We start from the raw sequence: 24,820 nt of genomic DNA, 5'->3' as shown, positions 1-24,820 counted from the left end.
TACTACTAAAGACTGAAAAACAAGATATGCTAGCAGCAGATTTGCAAATTTAAAACCAGAATGGTTTGAGCTCAATGTGCTACATTTTAAGCACAGAGCAAATAGGACCAAACAGAACTGCCACGTCATGAGCAGTGCCCAAACCATAAGGCAAGGCTGACAGGATCACTGCCTTCCACTGCATCCATTCATGCACGTGGGGAGGGGAAAAAACCACAAGTGATGATAGAGGCCTGAGCCCAGAAGCAACAGCCTCACCTCACAGATGTCCCCATGCTGTCACAAACACTGTGCTACTATAGGAGCTCAGTCAGTCATTACAGCTTATTATCTCAGTGGTAAGAAATGACAGTGTAAACCAGAGATATCTGCTTATGGGTTAACTACGGGTTAACCAGCCAGGATGAAATTGAGCTCCAGCTTTATACAGAGCAAATGAAATTAAGTCAGGTTCAGCAACCTTTCTAAAATCATTTTCAGTTCCAGTTCAGCTGCTTCTAAACTGGAACACTGGTCAATAACAAGCAAGAACACAAGCAAGATGAGCTTGAAGCTTCAGCAGTCACCAGAAGACCAAATAAAGCTTTCTACCAATGGGCCAATAGGATTATTCCTTCCAACAGGCTAAGGAGATACCAGCTGGTATGCATTAAACATGTACATACCACATACACCTAGCATATGTTGTGTGCAAAGCCCTGAAGCTCAGAATCCCACACTCACATCAACATCAAAACTTGCTGACCCAACCACAGGCATTCCCACTCAGCACTCTGTCTTCAACCTTTCTTTCCCCAATTAGGGATGGATGAAGAGAGGCTCTGAAAAGCAAACAGATTATTTCTGGGCAGTAGATTGTTTGAAAAGAATCCAGCTGCCTATGACCAATTAAAATAGGCTGCTGGGACACCCAGGGATGGGTGCCTGCAAGGACTTCATCCCACACATGTTCCTGGCCAGCATAACCACAAAGAGCCACCAGAAAGCTGAGGCAGCCATCCAGCCAGCTAGAGAGCAGGGCTGGGAGCAGCCGGCCATCCTTCATTGTCAGCCCGAGGGAGGACTTCCCAGCAATTCAGGCTCTGTGAACAGTCTGTTCTTGCACAGCAAGTGATGCCCTTCGGTCTTGCCTGAAACAGCTGATTATGGTGCAAAGTTTGTCCTACCATCACCCCACTTCTGAGTTCATTCTTTCCAAGCGGTACGGAAGACGATGACTCTCGGTCAATAACTCTGACAAAGCCATTATCCAAGGGGCATTAAATGGGGAGATAAGAACTTCGGGACTTTGCACAAATCATATTAGTTTGATTCTGAAATCCGCATAATGCTTCTTTTCAAAGTATTAATTTCATTTATTCTATTTGCTCTCTCTCTGTCCTGATAACACAGGCACACATGGCCCCTAAATGAGATCCTCCTATTTTATAAGTTATAATCCTCCCTTTCTAGAGGAGTAATGAGATGTCTTCGCTTAATCGTGTGGATTTCCCCCACCAGCTTCTGCTTTTCTCCAACCCCATCCCACATTGATTTGTTTCAAAGGCTTCAGCAAAAGCCATCAGGCTGGGAGTCACTAGCTGTGAGACGACAGCTCACAGTGCATACATTGCACAGCATTAGGAGATTACAAAACCAAGAAAAAGAAAAAAAAGAGCAGCTTTGCTTGCAAAGTTTCTTTTGTTGGTAAAAAAAAAAAAAGCCAGAACCAGCAAGAAGTTAAGAGATGAGGTTTTGATTAATCAGAAATGAAAAAGGAATGATTGGAGGTTTAGGAAAATGCAAGACTATTCACAACACAGCCAAGGAATTAAATAACTGTGACAACTTCAGAAGTTTGCCAAACTAGAGTTCAGAAAAAAAGACAGACTGATTCCTGTGGATTGCACATGAGACCTACAAGCATTAGTCACACAGGGCAGGCCCTGCTCTGAGGTACCCTACCTATCACCCTTGTTGCCCTGCAAGTACTTGTGGTATTAAATTACTGAAGAGTCCAGCCAGCACTGTGATCCTGCAGAGATGCACAAAGAAAACATTTTCTGATATAAACTGGTGAGAGCTGTCCTGCAGCAGCTGAGCAGGCTGCTTCTGCCTGAGCCAGTCCCACACATGTCACCAAAAGCCACACTTGCTCAAAGTGAAGACAATGCTGCAGTGTTTCTACTTACAGTTGTTAACTTCTTAAGCGTTAAAGAGTGTTAGTCAAAACCTAAGCTGTCTAGAACCTAAATACCTTGTTCAAAGTTATTAAAAAAAGAGAAAAGTGTAGAACAGGATCCACATCCTTTCGTAAACAGTGAACTGTTCACAAAAAAGACGATCAAGTTTTAATTTGTACCCTATAAACCATGAAGGGCCCAGAAACAGACAGCAAGTTCCCTACCAAACATTAGCCATGCTCTCTGCAGGACTTCACAATACTTAGTCTCACTGAAGTGCCTTAAAGATCCTGCCAATAATAAAAGGAAGGATGGAAGTCATAAAGAACAGATTAAACGACAAGCTATGTTCAGCACAATCAAAATGAAATCATTTCAAAATACAGCTATCATATTTGGATTTATGATCCACAAGTGGTAAAGTTAAAAGGAGAATATAGCAGCACTGCTAGAGACAACTGTCAGAGAAAGCCAGCCATGACAAAGTGATACAGGCAGGGCACAGCACAGCTCAGGATCTTACTGCAAGCATCAGAGTAGAAATAATAAAACAAACCTTCCTAACGATACGTGGCATGATGTTCAATTGTTACAAAGTTAAGTACTGTTAGAAGCAAATTACCAACTTATTTCCATCATGGGAGTCGTCCTGTTTTCCTCTGACTTCCCTCATAGCAAAAAACAAGAACACTGAAAGCCCTTTCCTTTATAAACAGCAGAGAATTTCCCATTCCACCTGCATCCAGACTACCACCAGGTACACCTACTGCCACTGCTCTTTCCTGCCTGAGAGGGATGACAGATACAGATGAGATGGAAGTGCAGTTCACACCCATTATTTACTTAATATTTGAGGGCTAGAAAGCAGCTAGAAGAGTGAGCAAAAATATTCAACCTCCATTCCAAATAAAGGAAGAAAATACTGGAAGACGAAGGGGACTGAGCAGAATAAGGTGCCTGAAAGGAAACTGTAGCTGAGATAAAGCAAACCTGATAGGGATCCTAGCAATTTTAAAAGCTTGACAGAAACAGTTCCTGCTTCGCAAGACACCTAGCAACTAACAGACAGCAGCTTTTACCTCATCTTTGGAAGCACACGCTGGACTGTTTCATTTTTAAGAGTCTTAAATTTATGACTGATCAAGACATAGTTAAAGAGCAATGAAATTTAACAGTTTCTTGGTCTTGCACCAGACTGCATGGCCAATACTTACATTTTACAGGTTACACAGGAAGAGCCTGATCAGATTTTTGCACAACATCAAGTTTTCAGTACCTGGACATGCGATACTGCAGGATTAAAAGCTAATTCAGATAACAGAACAGGTTTTGTATGTTGGAGGTCAGCCCCCTGCTCAATTTAGAGGTACTTTCCTCAGACTTCACAACTATTGCCCGTCTCTGTTAGTCACAGCTCTCAGAGCTCTCTGTATCCACTGCAGGAGGGCAGGCCTCTGCTTCTGAGGCAGGCCTTATCTTCTGAATCCACTAGCTTCCCCCACCTCTCTTTACAGAGCTGCTAATGGCATTCATAAAGATAACGCTCCTTGTAGTGGGAAGAGAGCTAACTCTGTGTCTGCTGACCCAGAGGAACAGCCTGCCTCAGACATCGCTATCCTAAAGCTCAGCAAGCAGGCAGACTTCTCATGGGTAGGGCACAATATGGCAAGCAGAAGTTTCCAGCTATACCTTCAAGAGCAACCTCAGAGCTCTACAAACACAGTCATGTGCTGCAGGTTACCACGGGGTCAGAAGGCACTGATGGGCCCAAACCCACAAACGAATACATTCACAGAAGGCGTGCGACTGTTGACCACCAGGTGATCAAACAGTTTTTAAATCAAAGAAGTCTCTATACCTCAGAAAGGCAGAAGTTGCAAGGGTAGACAGGTGGGAAGCACTGCTTTAAGGCTGCTCTATTCTCATGCACTCCAGAAGCATCTGCCATGGGTTACTGTCAGAAATGGGTTACTGCCAGAAGGGTTTTCTGTCCAAACCATTGCACAGTTATTTTCACTTAAATTTTATTTACTCAGCCCCCAGGTATTATTATTCAGCTTGATGATCATTGAGGTCCTTTCCAACCTAAGTCACTTCCATGATTGTAACTTCAAAATGCTTCACAGCAAAAATCACATGCCTGGCTACGCCGTGCCTATTGCTGTTCAGCACACAGAAAAAAAACACACAAAGATTCTTCAGTTCAATCAAGTGCAAGCAAGAGATCAGTAGGACAGAACACAGAGACAACAAGCATTGCTCAAGTCTGTCCCCTCTTCCTAAGCCGTTCTTTCAGTATGCACTAGGCTAAGAGAATTATTCTGAACCCAGTTTTCTCAACAAAGATTTTCAACATCACAGTTTACACAAACAGGCAGTTTGACCTCAGGTGCTGGAAGCACAGCCCCACCTTGCTGTCACACCTCATCCCACTGCAAGTCAGGAAGAAGTGGTAGTTCCAGTAAGACACTGTATTGTGTACAGGCAGTACAGCATTGGCACAGTAATCAGTATTTAATAGAACACAACATAAAATGGTATCAAGTGAGCATTAAGCATCAGTACATTTTGTTACCAGGATGATAAATATCCAAGATTTTTTTTTTAATTTGTGTACTTGCACAACCATAATCCAGGAACACAAAGCAAAGCTTCATGACAGGTCAGATCAGCAGAGTTTAAAAGCATACATTTGTTTCATACGCTTGCCAGTTTAAAAGAACACATTGTCTCACATAACAAGCCCATACACACAAAGCACACTAACCATTCATCCTTCTCCCCCACAGGTCAGGCTGCCCTCAGCACAGTCATTGCTTGTGCCATTCCCTGCAAGCGTGGCCTTAGAATCACTGAGAGACAACTGGTGCAGCTTGCTGACTACACTCTAAGCCAAGGAGTAGAGTTACGAGGAGACCAGCGTTTCACACTAAAGCAGTTTCTAAACTCAACATACAAGTGACATTTGATGAACCCCTTCAAGCAGAGTGATTCCAGTCTGTCCCGCATGGGAACGTAGCGGAGGCCGTTACTCACCAGCTGAGCTGCTCTCTTCCTCTCCTCATTAGCGCTGCTCCTTTCCCGCTGAAGGGCAGTACTCAGCACCTCACCAGCTGCTTCCCTTTCTCTTTTGGCCAGCCGGAGCAGCTCCTCTTGAACCAGAGCCTGCTCCTGCTCATACCTATAGGAGGGCCAAAGACAAACAGAAAAGTTGATCAGCTGACTTCTGGCACCAGGTCATGGCTTAGCATGGACAATCCTTGACAAGGGCAAAACCCCAAATGCATAATCGATTTGGCACAAAGCTGCTCACAGTCCCTCCGTTATCGGCAGAAACTCAAAAGTCCAACTTCAGGCATGACCTGCAGCTTTCACTGACAAACAGCCCAGGCTAAAACAGCAAACTGAGCTCCATATAGGCTTGTATTTCAGTTATATTTAGCTCTGTTGAGTACTTAATTATCACCTAAAAATTGCGATAATAGAAAGTAGTTAGCTAGATAAATAGATACTGCTTTGGACAAGATGAAAGGACGCACCACAATAAAAGGAGTTAGCCTATTTCACAGCATAAAAGGAGCTAAATTACCCTCTTCCTCAAACTTCACCTCACCTCCTATATAATTCCTGCTCTGCAACTGTAGCCTTCTGACCAGAGTTACTTGCTGTTGGTGGCTGGATTCCTAGAAAGAAAGAACAAAACTGACAACTGTAATACAAAACACAGCCTGAATCATCTAATAAGAATACTTAATACATGTTATCCCATCAATACAATAAATAATAATCTAGAGAATTCTCAAGAAAATTCAAATCTGATGAAATTAGACTTTGTGGAAAAAAGAAATACTGACAGCACTGTCTTCAGCAAGGCACACTGAACCAAGTATACTACATACCTGCCTAGGGAAGGATGTTACTCACAGACACTGTTTTATACTGAAACATAAGCGTAGTTTTAGTCCATTTTCTAGTTGTTTCTATATTTGTGAACCAACAGAAATCAAATCATTTTCTGAAGTGTAAGGAAAGTCAAATTCAGAAATCATGCTCTCACCATTCGCTCGACGTATCATGTAACCTGTGTTTAGTCTATGCTTCTCCTCCAAGAACAACCATTTCCAAAGAACAAAAAGCAGCATCTCCCCACCCATCCATTATATACTCCCTGTGCATGGAAAAGGGACAGTAAAACAAGTTTCAAGAAACACAAGATAATGTAAAAAAAAATTACTGCCTTGCTTACTGTATGTTTATCTGAAATTCTACACTCACAAAGTCATACAAGTTTCTTAATGCATCTGAGAACGATGGCATCCTAAAGACAAAACAAGAAGACCTACAAAAACAAGTTGCCTTACTTAAGGTCCCACAGCAACAGAACTAGAAGCACAGCATTTCACTAGCTCTTCTCAGGATACATTCATGCTATATAACAAGAACAGGTGCTAAGCAGCATGCTGTTCTGCTTAGGAAGCAGCAAAATTGCTTCTGACGCATTCTTGGGAACACCAGGAAAAGTATTTGCAGGTAGGCCAACAGTCATACACAGAAAGAAGACTAGAACTCACCCAGGTGGTGAAGGGGCTCTATAACTATATGGCAATCCTTCACAGGAAGCAGCCTAGGTCCAAGAGATGCTCTTCATTCAGCTTCATATAAGCTGGTGCTTATATGAGCCCAGGGGGGACCCCACACTGGTCCACCCCTCCTAGTCTCATGGGAACCACAGATGCAAACAATTTGCCTGTGCTCCCTGGGCCAGCCGCACCCCTTCACCAGGTGTTCACCATCAGTTCAAACCCTGACCTAACAGTTCCCCTACAGGTGTCAAATCAGTAGACCCGACAGGGACCGGCAGTACCTGTAGGAGATTTGGGTTTCCCTTCTGCAGCTGTTGAAAATTGAGCTGTACCACTGGGCAAGTGGGGTGACCTCTGGCTGTCCCTTTTACTTTGAGATTCTTTCATCCGATTCACTACATCTTCAGTGAGCTAAAACACACATGAGAAAGCAATTACTCAAGTTAGTTAACTGAGCACTTAATGTACATATATGTCAGGATAAAGGCATTTAATTTTAGCCTTTAAGCTGCTCCAAAACCAGAACAGCTCAGTTAGAAGGGACCATCAGAGACATCTGATCCAACTGTGTGAACACTCAGAGACTAACCAAAAGTTAAAGCACATTTCTGAGGACATTATCCCAGTACCTCTTGAACACTGACAGATGTGAGGCACCAATCACCTTGCTAGGAAGCCTGACCACGTTTACAGTGAAGGTGCTCTGCTGTTCTCCTCGTGAGGGATGGCATTAGAGGCCATACAGGAGTCCCAAAAGATTGCAGCCAGCACCTTTCTTCATCCACCGAGCAGATGGCCATAGCAGAAAACTGGCAATAAAACTTCCAGCCTACAGACAAACTAAGAGCCACACCTGCCCAATTTCTACCTGAAAGGCAGTAGATATCTCAAAATAATTCTGTTCCATAGAAATACAGTGCGAATGAGCAGCGCCCATTGGAGGCGAACCAAACAGAACGCAGCCTTCACATTCACCCGCGGGCAGGGCAGGCTGCGCACACACACAGCGCCCATCACCCAGGAACGGCGTCCAAAGACACACAGAAATACAGCGGCCGTGGGCACACGGAGCTCGGCGCGGAGTCGCATCACACATACGGTGCACTGAGATGGGCGCAGGCCGGCCCGGGGCTGCCGCGTCCCCCCGAGCAAAGCCGTGCCCGGGCCCGCCGCCCCGCAGCGCCTCACCCTGATGCCCTGCAGCACCCGGACTTGCTCCCGTTCGTCCAGCCCGAAGGACACCTTCCTGCCGCCGTGGCTGCTCTCACTGCCCCCCATGCCGGCGGGGCGGCCGCTGGGGACGCCTCTCCTCCCGCGCCGAGCAGCGCCTCCCCTTTGCCGGCGCCCGCCAACATCGCGGGCTCCCATTGGCGGGCGGCTCCGGGGCTGCCAATCGCGTGGCGCCGTACTGGCGGCGGGCCGCGGGGCACCACGGGAGCTGTGGTCCGGAGGCGGCAGCCCGGCGGCGGGGACGTCCGAGCGCGTCCTGCGCGGACACGGCATACCCAGAGCTCCCTGCTCCGGCCGGCAGACAGCCCCGTCCTACTGCTTCGTCCTGCAAGCGGCGAATATTTGTGTAATTCTTTGGGGACTTTCCCCATTGCTGGAGTTCTCAAGAGTGCAGCGTGACAGAGCAGCGTCAGCTGTTGGCGCTGAAAAAGCCCATCACCATTCATCCCAAAGCCCAGAACGAGAAGTCTCGCCACACCGGCTTCTTCCTAAGGAAGAAACCCTGCCTACAGCAGAACCCCCAGTGCTGGAGACACCTGGGAACAGCAGGATCCAGTTACGGAGAACAAAATCAACTGCTTATACCTGAACATCACTCTTACTCTGATCTGCTGTCCTAGGCTTCCAGAAAGGGAAAATTCTGTCTCTTGTAAAAAGGCACCATGTAACTCCATTAATATCTGCTAAGCTTGTTTTTTTAATACTCCACAACACAGATCATTTACGAAAGTATAACCGTTTATGCCAAACATCACTGTATTTCTTTATTTTACAAACAAAAATATACATTTATTCTCTATTTAGACTCTTTACACGCCCCCCACACACAACACACTTCTGCTCAAGGCCTGCTGTGAATACAGCCCAAAGCCTTATATACATAGAAATACACCAGAAGGAAGGTCAGTCCGTGACCTAGCACAGAAGCTCCCCAGCAACATGGGAAGCTCCAGAAATACTGGAGTCCTGCTGGCAAAGGACAGTGTGGACACACTGACCACCTGCACAGCAGATCTGCTTAGACATTTCAATCTTTCAGACCTGTCCAAGGCCAACAGACTTCAGGGAAGCTCTGCAGGTTTCTCCATGCTTGCTAACAGCAGCTCAGGGTCGGAGCCACAGTAAGAGCAGCAACTGGGCAATTCAGGCACCACATCATTCATCCCTTTTACAAGTAAAATGTGGCTGATGCAGACTCACAGCAAGAAAAAGGAGGAGCACAGAAACTTCTCTGATGTGGCAAGGACCAACTTGGCCAGGCCAGTTGCTTGTCCACCCCTTCCATAGTCATTACAGCAGGAGAAATGTGGCAGGCTAGACACACCAGCTCTCACACGTGGAAGTTTTTTCTTCACTCGATAAAACAAAAAGTTTTGTGGAATTTTAAAAAATTTATTATTAATGGTGTCAATGCTATCCAGAAGCCTGCAGGGCAAAGTCCCCAAGCTGCAGAACAGAGAAGCTGCATTGCTCATTAACGAAATAAAAGATAAGTGAAGGGCCTGCATAGTTTTGTCAACTGACAGGAACCTTGTGTTCTTATCTAAACTATTTCTTTCCCTACATGGAAAATGCATTCGCTGCATACACTCATGATTCTAAACTGATACCTCCATGCTGCACCCTGCGTGATGATTTCCCCAGGAACTCTTACCCCAATATTCTTTTTCAGGAACAGCAGTGAGGTGGGGCAAGAGATGCACAGTGCCAAAATGTTTCAAATTTCCCCTCTTTCTACTCTTTCTAATGGGAAGATTCTATCGCCTACAGCAGATCTCCACCTACCCAGATGACTCAGGTAGGTTCCCCCAAAGCTGACTTCCCCAAAGCTAGAAGAATAAACCTCTTCGTCCTTGGACAGCACAGTCTGTCTCAGAAACCAGTTTACTGCAGCTATCAGCTCAACAGTCCCTGAATTGGAACAAACTGTCTTGGAACCACACGTCAAGCAGCTCTGACAACAGTCCCTATTCCAGTGTGGAAGAGACTAAGAAGTTCCAGATAGCTTTTAAATGAACCACACTTCACATGCCCATAAGTATTTCCAATGTATCAAGATGAAAAGCCTATTAAGGTCATTAGAAGTCTGGGGAACTGAAATGTAACACAAGAGGACACTGCCACAGCAGTTCTACCAGAGCATCCACCTGCCACCCAACCTAGAACACCGGCCAATTTGATCTTAAGATGCCTGTGGTGTTTAAGAACTCCCAGTCACTAGACACTGACAGCTCAGATTCATCAGCTTCTATCCTGCCTCAGGCATCTGAACATCTTTGAAGCCTTCATCAGCACAGACAGCCTCTTCCTTCACAGCCCTCTCCATGACCCTGCCATGAAGCATGGTGAAGACGTAACACATACCTACTGTACGTGCTGTGTTCTTGAAACTTCACCCCGCTTCAGTGCTGTTATTGAGATGTTCCTGTGAGCTCAGATGAACAGCAGTGCAGCCTCCACAGATTGTTTCATAACTACTTCAGCTCAGCTGGGCAGCAGCTGCCTGTCCTGCCTCCCTATTATTGTGTCAGCTCACACAGGTGCTGCGAGATACCAGCTGTGCTTCCCAGAGCAGCCCCAGGATACACTGGGCAGCTCATTTCTCTTCACACCTCTTTTCTCCTTCCTACACACTCAGATCGCAATCCTTTTAACTCCTAACAATTGCAATTCACAGTTTTCATTAGCATTAGCTGAAACCAGAGATGAGTCCAACTGAGCAGCTTCGCCATTGAGACATATCTATTGCCACCCATCCATGGTTGTGATAAGATCCAGACAACTGTGCTGCCTGAGAAAGCCCAGGAACACAAACTTTGGTTTAAACCACCAAACTCTCTCCATGTGAATAGAATACACAGTCAAATAAACAGCTTCTAAACGACATTTCCCTTAGTTGGCAGACAAGTGCTGTCAGTCATTGAAAAGCAGGAGGCGCCAGTCAGGCCTGTCCTGGGCCATATTCACACCTGGAACGCAAAGAATCAGGAAGGTTCAATGTTTATAGGTTTATGAACAGGACTGTTCTGGATTGCTCTCAGGCAGTGACGGGAAATATTCTCTCCAAAAAGGCTGCCAACTTAGTTCCACGATAGGTTTCAGAAATCCTAAGGAAAAGAGGAAAGCCACAGCAGATAGCGATGAACAGATTTCCAGTGGATATCCTAACATCCTCAGCATCAGGGAGTTCATAAGGGGCAGGGGAGAGCCCTGCCTTAGGCATTGATAGCTTTCCAACGATCGCTGTCTATGCTGTTGATGCTGCCCACGTGATACGGCATAGATGCCACGTCATCCAGGTAGGCTGTGGTATCAATCTGAGTGCTTGAGTAGAACCCAGAATCCATTCCTTCCTTCTTGGCAACAGCATAAGCATGGGGTAGGTGCACATCCACATCTTCAGGTTCATCCACCTGACACTTGTAGGAGAAAAGGATCTTCGGCTCAGACCTAGAGTCAATAAGGATTTAAAATACATGTTTAAGCAAAATATCTCATAACAGCCACTTACCCTTAACTGAAACTCAGTAGCACTGAAACAGCGTGTATTTAAGTATCAAAGAACTTTTCATATTGCTTTCAGTCTGGATATAGTCATAGTGGAATAACTGCCATGGAACAATGCTAACTGTAGCTTTGGACTAGGCTGCCTAGGGGAAATAAAAACAGCAGTCCTGACATCGGTGTGACAAGCATGTTCTCCTCTGAGTTCTGAATTACTGAGAGCAGCATCCAGGCATCACTGGACTTCACAGCAAACAACAAAAATACTCTATTTCTCATTCCACCTGTGTGCAACAGGAAAATCAAAATACAAACACTTGCAAATCAGCACTTTCTATCTCTATCTCCAGATACTGTTCTGATTTCAAAGACATCAGAAACATTTTGATATTTTAGGAGTACTTTCTTATTCCTGGTTATTCTAAAGCCTGATTGAGGTCTCTCTCGCTCAAGGACAGTAAAACGTACAGCTTACAAAAAGGAATTCCTAAAAACATGCATCTCTCCTGAGTGGCCACACGGCGGCACACCCAACCCAGTAATCAACACCAGACAGAGCTTTCAGCCGGGGACTGGGCCCTTGTATAGGAAACCCGAGCCAAGGGCTGTTTAACCAGTAAACCTCCTAAAAACTCACTTTGTGCTAGCTTAATGTGCCAGGACTCAGTCCTTCACTAACTAATTTAGTGACTGACTTCGGCAGCAGAACTCTGCACAAATAGGATGTAGACACTGAAGTGACAGAGAGAGGTGCTTAGGGAAACGCAACTATTGGTTCTACCTTGTACACAGGGGAGCCCTGGGTACAAGTGGCCAGTGCAGGACCACAAAGAAAATCAGTAAGCCAGGAATGAAACACTGGCTCCCTAAATGGCATTCCAGTCATTGCAGTCATTGCCTTTATTGTACAGCTGGAAAACAATCTGGCACAGATCAAATAACAACGGTCAGTCTGTAAACCCCTGTTCTTGCTACTCACCCAAAGAAGCCTTTCAGGAATGCCACATAGATGAGAGGTGCAAAGAAGCTGAAGTAAAGGAATGTAGTAGCATCAACACAGCTGTCAAAAGCAAAAGGGAAAATGAAGGTATTTAGGACTCAAACAATACAGCTGGATAACCCCAGCCACATCCACCCAGAAGAAATGATTCTATTTCCCTCAAGAGCAGGCAAGCAGAGCACAAACCTTGTGCTAAACAAATCTGGACTGATGCAAACTAACAGATCAATGACATAGGATCATGTCATTGATCCTAGACACCCTGGAAGGGAACCATGTCACATCCCAGGATCTGACTCAAAGGAAAGTCTCAGTGCTCCCAGTTTTGACTCATGGAAAACAACTGATCTGAACTGCAGAATGAGACTCCAGATATGACTAAAGGTATCTTGTATTTCTAGCAAACAGACCATTTGCTCACATATTCTCTAAGAAACAAGCCAATGATCAGGCTTCAGCAGACTCACACTGCCACTCCTGTTCACCACCTCAAGACCACTGTGGAACATGCAGCTCCAAAGACCCCCACAAATGTGAGTTTTTCCATGAAACAAACAATAGCTTTATTCCTCCTTAGGAACACTGCAGAAGTTTGTTTTCTTGAGGCATTGTTGAAGGACATAAATGCAACATTAGAAAGCAGGCTGTAGACTCCTTCCCCAACATACATACCACAGTCCTTCTATGATATCCACACAGAGAAGGGCGCTGCCCAAACCCTGCACCAGATTCAGCACTGCCAGGATCCCAGCGTAAACATAAAAACTTTTCCTGGCTGTGAGAAAGACACAGACATCAAGATGAAGCTCAACCTCATAAGCACCATCACAGTGCAAACAGTAGGTTCTGTTCAATAGAGACAGCAAACTCAATGTAAGCATCTCAGCATCTTGGTTGTTTATAAACTCTTAGCAGTTAAGACCAAATTTTTCTGTCCCATGCTGCTAGGACTGACAGGTATAAAAGGTTAAACATCTCCTCCTGCATGTGTATGCATGCAAGCACAGAAAATGAGTTCTGAAAGCACATGGCCCTGGCAACACATGCAGAGACATGGTAGAGAAAGAATTCCACAGCTGAGACAGAAGGATGCATCCATAGCACAGCCACATACAGGAACCTCTTACTCCCCTCACTTATTTTTTATCCTGGTGCTGCCCCACTTACATCATGGAAACACTACAGTCACTTACAGGGCAGAGAAATGCGGTCTTTAAGAGGAGTTTTTGGAAGAATCACCACAAAGGAATAGACCTGTTGGGACAAAAGAAAAAAAAAAAGATTGTTCTGTGGCTTAGAAAGCTTGGTAGGGGCAGAATACTGTGTCATGAACCTCCTAGGTGCCTCATGTTAGTGGCACAAGCCTTCATTATTAAACCCAGTGCGCATGTGAGAGCTCCACACCTCACCTCATCAGCACAGCTAGTCATTGAGAAACAGGGAGTGAGGAACACCTGAATTCAGCTGCTGTAGTTCACACCTTTATTGGTTCAGCTTCACTGCCTCATGAAAAGCATCAATACTGCACTGCACATCAGGCGGGAAGGACACAGGGCCTTATTATACTCAAATCATCCTCCTTGTCCCATTCAGAAGATACAAAGAGGCTGTCAAAGTGCTAAATACATGCCTCATACTCACCAGAAAGAAGAAACAAGAGCTGGCAAGCCAGAAGTGTCTCCCTCCATGGCCATAGATGTTGAAGTCTTCAGCTGAAAGGTGAGCATCAGGGTAGAGGATTTCCAAGGTCCCCTAGGAAAGAAACGGCACCATCACAGTGCTGTTATAGTCAGCATCCTCATTACAGTGGCTGTCTGTATAAAAGAGACTACGTTCAAAGTTCAAATAAAAGTTGTCTCTGCCACCTGAAACACAAATTTCGCCCTGCTTAGGCCACGTTATGTTCACCCAGGGAAGAGGAAGAAACGAAACAAAAGATGAGGGGAACAAAATGGCAAGAATGAGTATCTAAACGAAAACAGTATCAGTGATATTCTAGAAAAAGAGACAGTGAAAGGAGGAGAGTGGACACAGCCCTCTGTTTCAAGCAGTTTCAACAGTGCCCAATTAAGTGTCATGTGGTAACGAACAGCTCACTGCCACACAAGGGCCTGATCATCAAACAACTGTCTGTTATTCTGGTACTGCCTCAAATAGAGGCACAAGGCTGGCCACTTACATATTAAGGAGAAGAACAACACCAGACACACACTGCATTGTCCAGAGAGATGGACTGAGCTAATCAATGGAGCTAGCAAGCCAGCTGCTAGCTTGAAGGGAAGCAAGAGCTCTCAGCTCAAGAGGAGACAAGCAGCACAGTGCACAGCCCAATGAGCACACTTGGGCTGCCTCCATCTAGTTTGCATTTGTGACACACATGTGAGAAACTCTAGCTCTTGTTCCAAGATTTGTTGGACAAAACTATCCATCTAAATTTCCTCCTTATTTCTTGACCCTGGCTGAGCCATTCACACCATGAAAAGGACAGTGTGATATGGTCTAGTGTATATTCTGGGATCCCCATACACTACCACAAGAACCCAGTCTTTCCCCACAACCTAGTCCAAAGAGCAAAGCTGCTACTTTTCCCCACATTCCAGGCAGGAGCCCCACAGCTGACTTCAAGCCAATTAACCTCTTCTGCTCTGACGTACTCACCTGGGTGACAGAATATGCTAGAGACAGCACCGTAGTGATTGCCAGAACACGCTTCACACTCGACTTGCTCTCCAGATGACCTGGAATTAAGGAACACAGGTTGAATCAGGATGTGCTAAAAACCAAAACAAGTATAATAAAACATCCGCATTTCCAGAGGCCCTCAAAGGAAGGTTGAAGCTCACTTAACCTTTGTTAACTGCTTCCATTTGGAGAGCTGATCCTTTTAAACACAAAACAAAACCTGTAAAACAGTAGGCTTTAACTTGCTTTCCTCCTGCCCACACTAATATACAGAAAATAATCAAGTTCTTTCACTGGGGCTATGAGGCCCTAAAAAAAGAAAAGCAGGAACAACTCCATTACCAGCTACACAGACAGACTGCTGTTTCTTTTCAGTAAAAACAGTAATGAGGAGGGAAAGCCTAACAATCTAGAAATATTTACACTGGGACATGATTGAGCAACCAATCTCCAAAAGCTCCTTTCAACCTAAATTACTTTATGATCCCACAAAAGTGGGAAGAACCAGTGTTCATGTCTCAATTGCAGACACGGCAGAGACACCTACTAAATCCCCTCTCCCCATCAGCAAGGTGTGCTCCAAATAGTATTTTCACTCATACAACTGAATGCAGAGTGACAAAGGTACAGCTAAATGAATCAAATGAAGCCAGGAGAGAACAAAACTAAACAACGGTGAGGTGATAGAAGTAGCCTCAAACACGACTATCTTAAATAAGATGTGTTTCATGCAAAGATCAGGCAGCTGATCTCTGTATAAAGGCCTTCTTCACATGTTGCACGCTCCTTCACCACGTGCAAAACAAATAAAGCACAAATAAACCCTGAAACTGCACAAACTGCAGAACTGTAAATGTAACCAGGCTTTCAACCGTTACCAATAAACTGTCCAGTTTGTCTTCTGTCTTTATTCTAGTGCTCCTTAATGTACACACTTACAGATGTGGTCTCTGAGGAAAGGAAGGGAATAGGAAACATTCACAGCACTCAGTAAACCTCCTGACACTTACCAAAGGCAAGGCCTAGAATCACCACGCTCAGCTCAATCGCCAGAAGGAAGAACCTTGTGATCTCCCACAGGATCTGAGGTATAAAGAAACCAGACAAACATGATTAGGAAGAGCCAGGAACCAGTTGTAAGTTAATACAGAAAATTCTGTTCTCTATCCCTGAGGATGGCTGCCTCTCACTGGAGCAGGCTATTTCCACAAATCTTCCTCATGCTTTGTAGGATATTCATTTTACACTCGCCTCAAGCTCCGACCTTGCCTGGACAGAACAATTGTGAGAGCAAACAGCATGCCTGCTGTTTGGGACACGATGTGGCCACAGTCTGCCATACCTACAAATCTGTCCTCTACCACAGATGTGCATTTTTTGCTGTACTACCAGAAAGCAGCAACAAAATGATCTTAAAACTGTAACATCAAACAGTGCCAATTCCTATAGTAGTAAGTTCTAAAGTAAAGACTGAACAAGACTTATGTCCTCCTTCAAAGACAGTGGGTCCCCAAATTCAAAGTATAGTCAAACCTGCATTTAATAGCTTCCAGTTTGTCATTTTCATTCCCAAACTTTATCTGGTGAAACAAGACCAGATAAACAGCAGGTCAAGTGACTTTCCAGAAAGTCATGCAATAAAGCAATGTCAAATCTGGGTACAAGAACCCAGATCCTGGCTTATTGATCCTTTTCCTCCAAGCTTCCAATGGCACTGTTTTGACAACACACAGATAAGAGGCAAGTGATAAAATAGGAATACACAACAGGAGCATGTACATGAGAAAAAGAAAAAAATAATAGGAGAGGCTTCTGCAGGAAAAAATTAACATAGTGTCTGTCTTTCTACACTTCTGAGCAAGTGTACTTTGCAGCAGTACCAGCAGAGCTGAGAAAAACCACCTCTCATCTCTTCTCCGTTATTCAAGTCCTGGACTTTTGTCTGTTCAACAGAGGTGAGTGAAAATGCCACAAACATCCGGCCACACGACAAGCAGAGCCTTAAAATGCTCTGGCAGGTAACATTAAAGGGAAAAGCAAAACAACCACACAGATCCTCAACAACAAAGGCAGAAGATTCATACTCTGCAGGTGGTTCTTCTCCCTCCAGCACCTCGAGATCAGCAGAGCTTTTTGTTTTAGGTAACACTCCGTTGCAATCATTACAAAGGAACAGCACACACAAGGCTATTTCCTGTTTGTTAAGGGTTCACCCTGTGCTCAGAGGAACTGCAAGGACATTCAGCTATCAGTTCAAAAAGGAAAAGTCGTTTTATTTGCTTTCAATACAAGAAAGTTCAGTATTTTTCCAAGAGCCCTTCAAACAGAGCAAGAGCATCAAAAGCCACACTTCGCCTATCCACTAAAGGTATCTGAATGTTTGCTTAGCTCTCACAAGGCAGAGCTTTCTATCTCTGCAACCGGAAAGCTTTACCACCATTTGTGTGTCTAAACTAGGAAGTCCATTGTTTTACAGTCTTAGAGGTTGTGACTGCTTAGATACAGCTAGAGGAACAGGATTTCATAGTAAACACAGCTACGAGCACTGCAAATAAGAACACATTCTTGCAAGCAAATAAACGGGAAGCAGTAGCAAAACACCGTGGCCAGAACTGCACAAAGCAGAGCCTCCAGAAGGAGCACAGTACCTACCTTATCAGCAACCGTGGCAGCATCAGAGGCACTCACAGTCATGGAGACAACAGCACGGGCAATACCAACTAAAGCCACCACAAACACCTACAGGAAAAAAGCAGCAAAGAAGAGCTCAAGTCAAAAGGCACATTACCATATACAAGATACCTTCTTGGAATTCTATTTCCAGGCCAGCTTTGAAGCCTGATAATGTGCACTGAGGACATAATGTAATAACATATTTGAGTTAACTTCCCAAAGGCTTGTCAGGTACAGAAATACTGGCTTAGAGTTCATGAAGGTGCACATTTCTTCAGCTATCAGATTAAACACTCCCTTACAACGATGCTCTTACAGTCATTCTCCCCACCTTTCAGTTCACTGGGGGCAATCAGATGAAAAATACATCTCTCCAAATTAGAAGATCAAGTGCTTGGTATGACTGAATAACCCAATCCCATCAGATAACAGAAGCCACTTTATACCAGCTACCACATTTCAGATCTGTGATAAAGCTGAAATCCACACAGTTGGCTTTTCTCCACACTCAACACTGACAATGCTCAGGAATGCAAAAGATAAGGCAATGCAGATAACTGCTTTAAAGCAACTTAGCTTACTGCACAGTGCAGCATTAAGATACCAGCTCATACCATTTAAGCATGGCAGCACAGAGCTCAGCAAGGCTAATCCACCAGTCACTGTGCTGCCACAGCCATACCATGCAAATGAGAGCTCAGCTGGACACATCTACCCTCTGCTGGGCAGACCTCCTCTCTGAGAACACAGATTTTCCCAGATACAATTCTCCAAGCTACAGGCTTAGATACACTAATGATGAAGGTATGAAACAGTCATATCTAACACAGAATGGAAAGTACAATCTGATTTCCAGATGGATGAAATCAACCAATAAGCCACCTGCTGCAGAATGCTTCCTCCTCAGAGAAAAGGAAGATGCAAACAGCTCAAAGAATAACAATGTGATATTCCCTGCTTGGGTGGAAAACTTGGACAAAACACTGACAAAAAAAGAAGGGTCCTACAGAAGGGCTCTGGAGCAGGAACAACTCAGGAAGCAAAAAGGGTGTTTTCCTCTAAACAGAGAGAGAATCTTACAAAGCGATCAGCTTAGCTTTAACCGCTGACTCCACAAGAAAGCATTCCTTCAGAATGTGACAAACAACTGCCTGAGAGGAAATCCTCACTGAACACACTCATCCTCATTTCCAAAAATGATCCAGAAGATCAAACTGACTGAAAAGCACTTTTCTCTAAGACTGATTCATCACTTTCTACTTCTCACAATGTTTTCAAAGAGCCAATAGCAGTCACCTCACTTTTTCTTCCCTGCGGTTTCTGAGGAGTTTTGTTTCTCAAAGACTTCAGAACGAGCTTTTTATTGACCTTCCCTGTATAACTGGAGATGTAAAAGAGGACTTAAATCCACATAGGAAACTGCCAGTAGTATTTTTTAATTTTGTAGCAGTTATGTATGGAGCTGTTCATTATTCTTCAGTGGTTCACATACATGAACACAGTGAGATAATGGTTTTGTGTCATGTGACGTGATGCAAGAAACAAGGAAAAAGAAGATGCTGGATTCCAAGACAGTGACAAACAGAAGAAAGCGTGCAGGGGAAAAAAACAAAATCACCATAGAAAAAATCCACCATATCTAGATATGGACATTACCAGAAGCTGAACAGTAGAATTCAAACAGCAAGAAGTCTATTCCTGCTAGTACACCTTCAAATGCTAGATTTGGTCTAGGCTCTCTCCACTGGTTCAGTGATAATTGTCAAGAGTGGTAATAAAAAACACTCCATCAATCAGTTCAAAAGCACACAGCAGTACTCACTAGTATGTAGAATGTAGTGAAGATAGGGCTGGAAGTGACCCGGATTTTGGCCCTGGCAGAGGGCAGCTTCCAGAGAAGAAACATAAAGAAAAGCACATTGGGAACCAGGAGCAAAAGATCCCAGTAGCGGACTCTGCAAAAAGTAAATAGAAAAGTTTTGTCCTGCTCTGCAGCACCAAGAAGGCCAGGGACCGGCCCTGCCCTGCTCACCCAAACACCGAGAAAGCAAGAATCCCACAGTCAGACTGTGACCCCATTTTGTCTCTCACCTGGACTTCCCAATGTCCTCATAAAGCAACAGCAGGCATTTGTGTGGCACCGTGATGTTCGTGCCATTGATTGCCTGCGCTGTCGTTGGAGACAAAGTTGTCACATTATCCAGTGCTGTCACCAGGGCAGTAGAGCTTGTGATGTTGTCAGACAAGGAGAATCTCATCATGGACATCATGGACTGGAATATCCTGCCTCCTTGCAAGTTCAGGTCAAACGTGGCACGGGACAACAGCAGCAGAGAAAAGAGAACATTAAAGCAGTTGTGAGTCAGAGCTAAAAAAGTATATCCCTTCCATTAGGCCCCCCCACAACTGCTTCCTGCTTGTTACTGCAAATTATTATAATCAGAAAGACTGCATGACACAACAGAATAACACCTGCCTTCACTCTGCACACAGCCATTAGGGCAGACAGTATAAAATCAGCATCTTGTATCAGAGTAAAATGCACCTTCAAACAGTGATTACTTGAGCCTTGGCAGATTGATAGAATAAATCAAAGCTCAGCAGCAATACATGGCATCATCAGACAAAAACCCTGCTGCATCAGAGCATCAATTATTCTAGATCCCAAGCCCAAGAAGTCAACAAATTAATTCCTACAAAAGTCAAGTTGAAGGTTCATAACTAAAACCCATTGCTGTTACCAAACCTACAGTCAGAGCCCCACATACTTTTATCTACAGGGACTGTATGTACTATATTCAGAAATCAACATCAAGAAAGCCAAAAAAATCAGCATTTTTCTCTCTGCAAGACACCAGAACTATTCTGATTTTAAAATCAGAACAGTAAAGATGTGTAAAGTTGGCACCTTCCTATAACCCTACTAGCATCAGGTTCTCCACCTTCTTCACACCCCCCTATCCAGGTCACATCGCACTTCTCAGACACCGATCAGCACCTGGATGCACACAAACCCAGGAGTTCACAAACCCAGGCTCAGCAGCTGTCCCTACCTGATGTGTTTTTCTTCGGGTTGAACTCCCGGGCACCAAAGAGCTCTGAACTCAAAATGAATTGTGGGGCTTAGCTTGTTTGCCTGCCCTGTCTTAGCCCTCTCCAGGCACCTGAAAAAGGACAAGAGAGAGCTTCCCATTCTCCTCATTAGGTGTTTCTGAATTGCCTGCCACAGAGAACTTTCTTATCTTTTCTGCCATCTGCCCACCCCCAGGCCCTACACTGCTGTACTATTAGCTGTCCTTACAGAAGATGAACAGAAACTCTGTTCTCCAGAAAGCTCCACATGTTTTGTGCCCAGTGGCTTTGTAAATGTTGTAGCAGTGTAAGTAATAGCTGCAGTTTCTCTGTTGATTCCATGGTCACCTTAGAAGCTTGGATGAATGGTGGTTCACTGTAGAGCAGGATTAGAGGTTGACTAGTAAACTTTCTCCTGATTCAGTGTTGTCAGCTTGTGCAGATCCTCCCCCTTCTTACCCTAAAGTAGCAACTCTCACTGCTAAATACACTTGACCGGCAGTGTGCTGAAGGTCCCATCACATCCCCCTGCACCCTCCAGGGACGTGGCTGCAGATGACACAGATTGAAACATCTCTACCAACTGCCATCCCAAAAATGCACATAGCCAGAGACAGCGCTGCGTGCCGCGGTCAATCCAGGATTCATCTTAAAAGAAGACATCTCCCCCCTGTCTGAATTTAACCCTGGCTGGCATAGCAAAGCCAACAGCCTCAATGCCAGGAGTCAGCAGGTCATTTCCCTGGTAGCTCTGAGATGACTCACAGGTCAGAAAGAAAAAGCAGCACAGCCCTGCGCCACCCCTGGAGCTTTCAGAGTTCAGTAGCACCTTCCCCACAAACTGCCCAGGTCTCCAGGGCACAGAGTTTTCTTCAGAGGCTGAGATCTGTCATAAGTCTTCTGAGGACAGGGGGCACCCATGCCTCTCCCAGCTAACAAACCCTCCCTTTGATTCACCCACATTGACAGATACTCACTGGGATGAGATTCTCCTGTGCAACTGCCATATGCTGTGCTGCACGAGAGATGTCATTAAATAAACACACAGACCTGGAAAGATCAACTTTGTGCTGAGATGGCAATATCTGTGCCAAATGATCTTAGTTCTAGCGGGGGTTCCAGCAAACCACCTCCACACTGCAGAACTCCCCAGAAGTGTCTTCTCTTCCCTCCACTAACTCACTCCTCTGACACCATTGAGGATTTCCTGTAAATAACTTTGCTTCATTCTTCTCTTCTGAAACACTTTCACTGACCTCTGCATCTCAGTAGCAGCAAAGACAAATACATTCATATTTACCAATGCAGAAGAATTTTTTATTCCTTCCGAAATTTAAAAATGCTGGGAAAGGATAGAGAAAACTCACAGAGCATGGGTAGAATTACATCAGCTATGAACCATGACACCTCTAACTGCTACTGGGACAAAGAATTTGACTTGGGAAATCCCAGTGAAAAGGGTTTGATTATAAAGCTGCAGACCTACCTGGAAAAATAAACATGTCCTCAGAAAAAGAACAAGGAGACTCCAACCTTTTTCCCTAGAATCCATCGCTATCACACAACAGCAGTGAGCTGCTGATAAGGAGAGGAGTTGGCCACATGCAACAGCCAGCCTCAGTCACAAGGTTTCAAAGGGCAAAGCAGAATTGAGATTACCTCCATGCCAGGCTGCTCACTATGGCCTGGTGTTACTATCCTACAAAGGCAGAGAAGCACAACACCCAACATACTACAAAAGGGCAGCCAGAGCCATCAGTCTCACAGCACACGTCATGCTTTCCTCATAGCCAACGACCACAGAGAAGATGTTGAGAACTGCCCTATTCTGGTTGAGGCCACCAGCAACAAACCCACAGCAATGGCACTGGGAACTGATACCCGGGAAACAGCCTTCATCATACCCAGCACCACTGCTCCCTGCTGCACTTTCCAACTCATGCCCCAGCTCATCTGAACTAACCCAGTTAGCTGAGCATAGCCCTCACTCACCACACCCTGCCCAGAGCCGCCAGCTCAGCCCACACAGAAGAGCTGAAGCCACCCCACAGCCACACATCAGCACCCCACACCCCAACCCAGCTTTCCTTCTGACAGACAGCCTGAACTGCCAAACACTGGAAAATAAAAGGAAAAAAAGGAGTTTGCTATATTACAGCTGAATTGAGCCTGATGTGGCTGAGCAGTGTTTCTCCATCCAGGCACTGAGACACAGTACTGGAGGCTCAGCTGCACCTCCTGGCCAGGCACCTGCCTCTTAGTAAGGGGACTCTGCTTTTTGGTTCAGGACACATAGTGTAACCAATGAAAACTGAGGCTCAGGTTACCAGCAGTTATCTGCAGCCTCAAAACACAACTTCATGGATGTGGTCACACACACCTACCAGACTTCCAGGTTTAATAAAACTGATTGTTTTCCTTCTTTCTGAAAACAGCATCGGAAAGCACAGACCACATCAGGGCTGGAATTGCTCCCTACAATTCCGGATGCGAGTGGCAGAGAGATGCACTTAGCAGATCCCTGCTTAAATGAAAGCATTACTCCAATAGGTTACACAGCTTTCAAGGAAAAAGGGAAACCTTTATTCTTCGCTCTCCTTTAAAGACAGTTGTTCAGATCTCCCCCTAGATCAAAGCCATCGCCATTTACATCGCATTCTCGAACAAACAGGTGGCACGTCTGTCCTGACAGGGCTCAACTCTCTTCTCTCCAACTTTCACTATCGCTTCTGCTTCAGAACAAAACTCTAAAAGAGAGGAACTACAACACTAAAAAAGCACCAAGAGCACCAGTAACCCAAACAGGACAGAACGCCAAGCTCGGGAGCAAGCCGGGCAACAGTATATGATAGGCTTCCCATTCTTCTTCCAGGCAAAGGAAGGAAAGGAGCAGCACGGGGACACCTCACACGAACAAGAACCACCCGCTGTAAGGGCAGCTGAAGGCAGCGGAGCGCTCCAGAGCGCCTCGAGCGACGCAGCCCCGGGCACAGGCCGTGAGCACAGCGCGGCGCCGAGGCCCGAGCCCAGCCGGGACAGCGGGGAGGCGGCCAGAAAAAGGAAGACGGAGCCTAACGCCCCGCGCCGGGCCCCCGATCACCGTACCGCCTCAGAGGACCGCAGCCAGGCCCGGGCCGCGTCCCCAAAGCCCCCCTCCGCCACCCGACCCGCTCCTACCCGCCGCAAGACGCAGCCCTCCCGGCCCGGCCTTCCTGCAGGCGGCGCTCAGTCGCAGGGACCCACACCCGCCATGCCAGGCCCGGCACCGCCGCTCCGCTCGGCCGGGGAGCGTCGCGCAAGAGGACGGACAGACAGCTGCGTGCGGCAGGAGCAGCAAAGCGCTGCCTTTCCGGCTAAGCCCGGCAGAGCCGCTCAAACAGGAGCCCCGAAACAGCCCAACCCAAGCGGTTGGGGAGGCGGAAAGAAATCGGGGCGCCGGCCTATGGGAAGCGGCGGGAGGCGGGGCTCGGAGGCGGGCGGCCGCCATTTAAGGGCTCGCGGTGCAGAGCGGCCCTCTGTGCGATAGGGGGGAGCGCCGTGCGCGCTGTGGGGTGCCTGCTGCGGGTCGGCCTCGGCACGCTGCTCCGATGGAGCTGAGGCTTTGTGCTTGTGCCATGCTGTTAGAACAATGCCTGGAGAAGCCGGCCCTCGGCATGACCCTGCTATGTCCCTTCCCTTTCGTCATTGCTCAGGTTAATGAGGTGTTGTGAAGCTTTAGTGCTGGCTGTTTGCAGGTCTGTGCTCTGACAGTCGGCAGGTACAACATCTCTGAGTTACAGCAGGGGCACCTCTGCTCAAGAAGAAGCAGAATGTTCTGGCTAAAATATCTCCGGGGATGGGAGTTATGTCTTCTTGCCTCTACCCCCAGGCTTTAGCTAATGGCATGCGTGGCCTCCTGCATGGCTTTGTCAGGA

General features: G+C 45.9%; 2 protein-coding genes across 2 annotated transcripts in view; both read right to left on the bottom strand.

Moving 5' to 3' along the window:
• The window catches only part of CHCHD6 (coiled-coil-helix-coiled-coil-helix domain containing 6), a gene marked incomplete at both ends in the record, with an annotated part of 109,893 nt that extends 101,870 nt beyond the window's left edge, over positions 1-8,023 (bottom strand). Inside the window, 4 exon segments of the mRNA XM_079540598.1 lie at positions 5,199-5,343; positions 5,776-5,845; positions 7,027-7,156; positions 7,934-8,023. Of these exon segments, the coding sequence (XP_079396724.1) occupies positions 5,199-5,343; positions 5,776-5,845; positions 7,027-7,156; positions 7,934-8,023 (435 nt within the window).
• A 3,167-nt stretch (positions 8,024-11,190) lies between these two features.
• On the bottom strand, positions 11,191-20,331 carry TPRA1 (transmembrane protein adipocyte associated 1; the record flags this gene model as incomplete). The annotated part of the gene is made up of 10 exons (XM_079540164.1): positions 19,926-20,331; positions 19,657-19,789; positions 17,814-17,900; positions 16,172-16,244; positions 15,138-15,217; positions 14,121-14,231; positions 13,673-13,733; positions 13,152-13,254; positions 12,459-12,539; positions 11,191-11,425 (listed from the first exon to the last, which is right to left on the bottom strand). The coding sequence occupies exons 1-10, from the start codon at positions 20,102-20,104 to the stop codon at positions 11,191-11,193; spliced, it is 1,143 nt and encodes a 380-aa protein (XP_079396290.1). The 5' UTR covers positions 20,105-20,331.
• Positions 20,332-24,820: the final 4,489 nt, after the last annotated feature.

Source organism: Tetrao urogallus (genome assembly GCF_951394365.1).
Source record: "Tetrao urogallus genome assembly, chromosome: 10".
NCBI classification, from domain to species: Eukaryota; Metazoa; Chordata; class Aves; order Galliformes; family Phasianidae; genus Tetrao; species Tetrao urogallus.
This window is presented reverse-complemented; position numbering and strand designations above follow the sequence as displayed.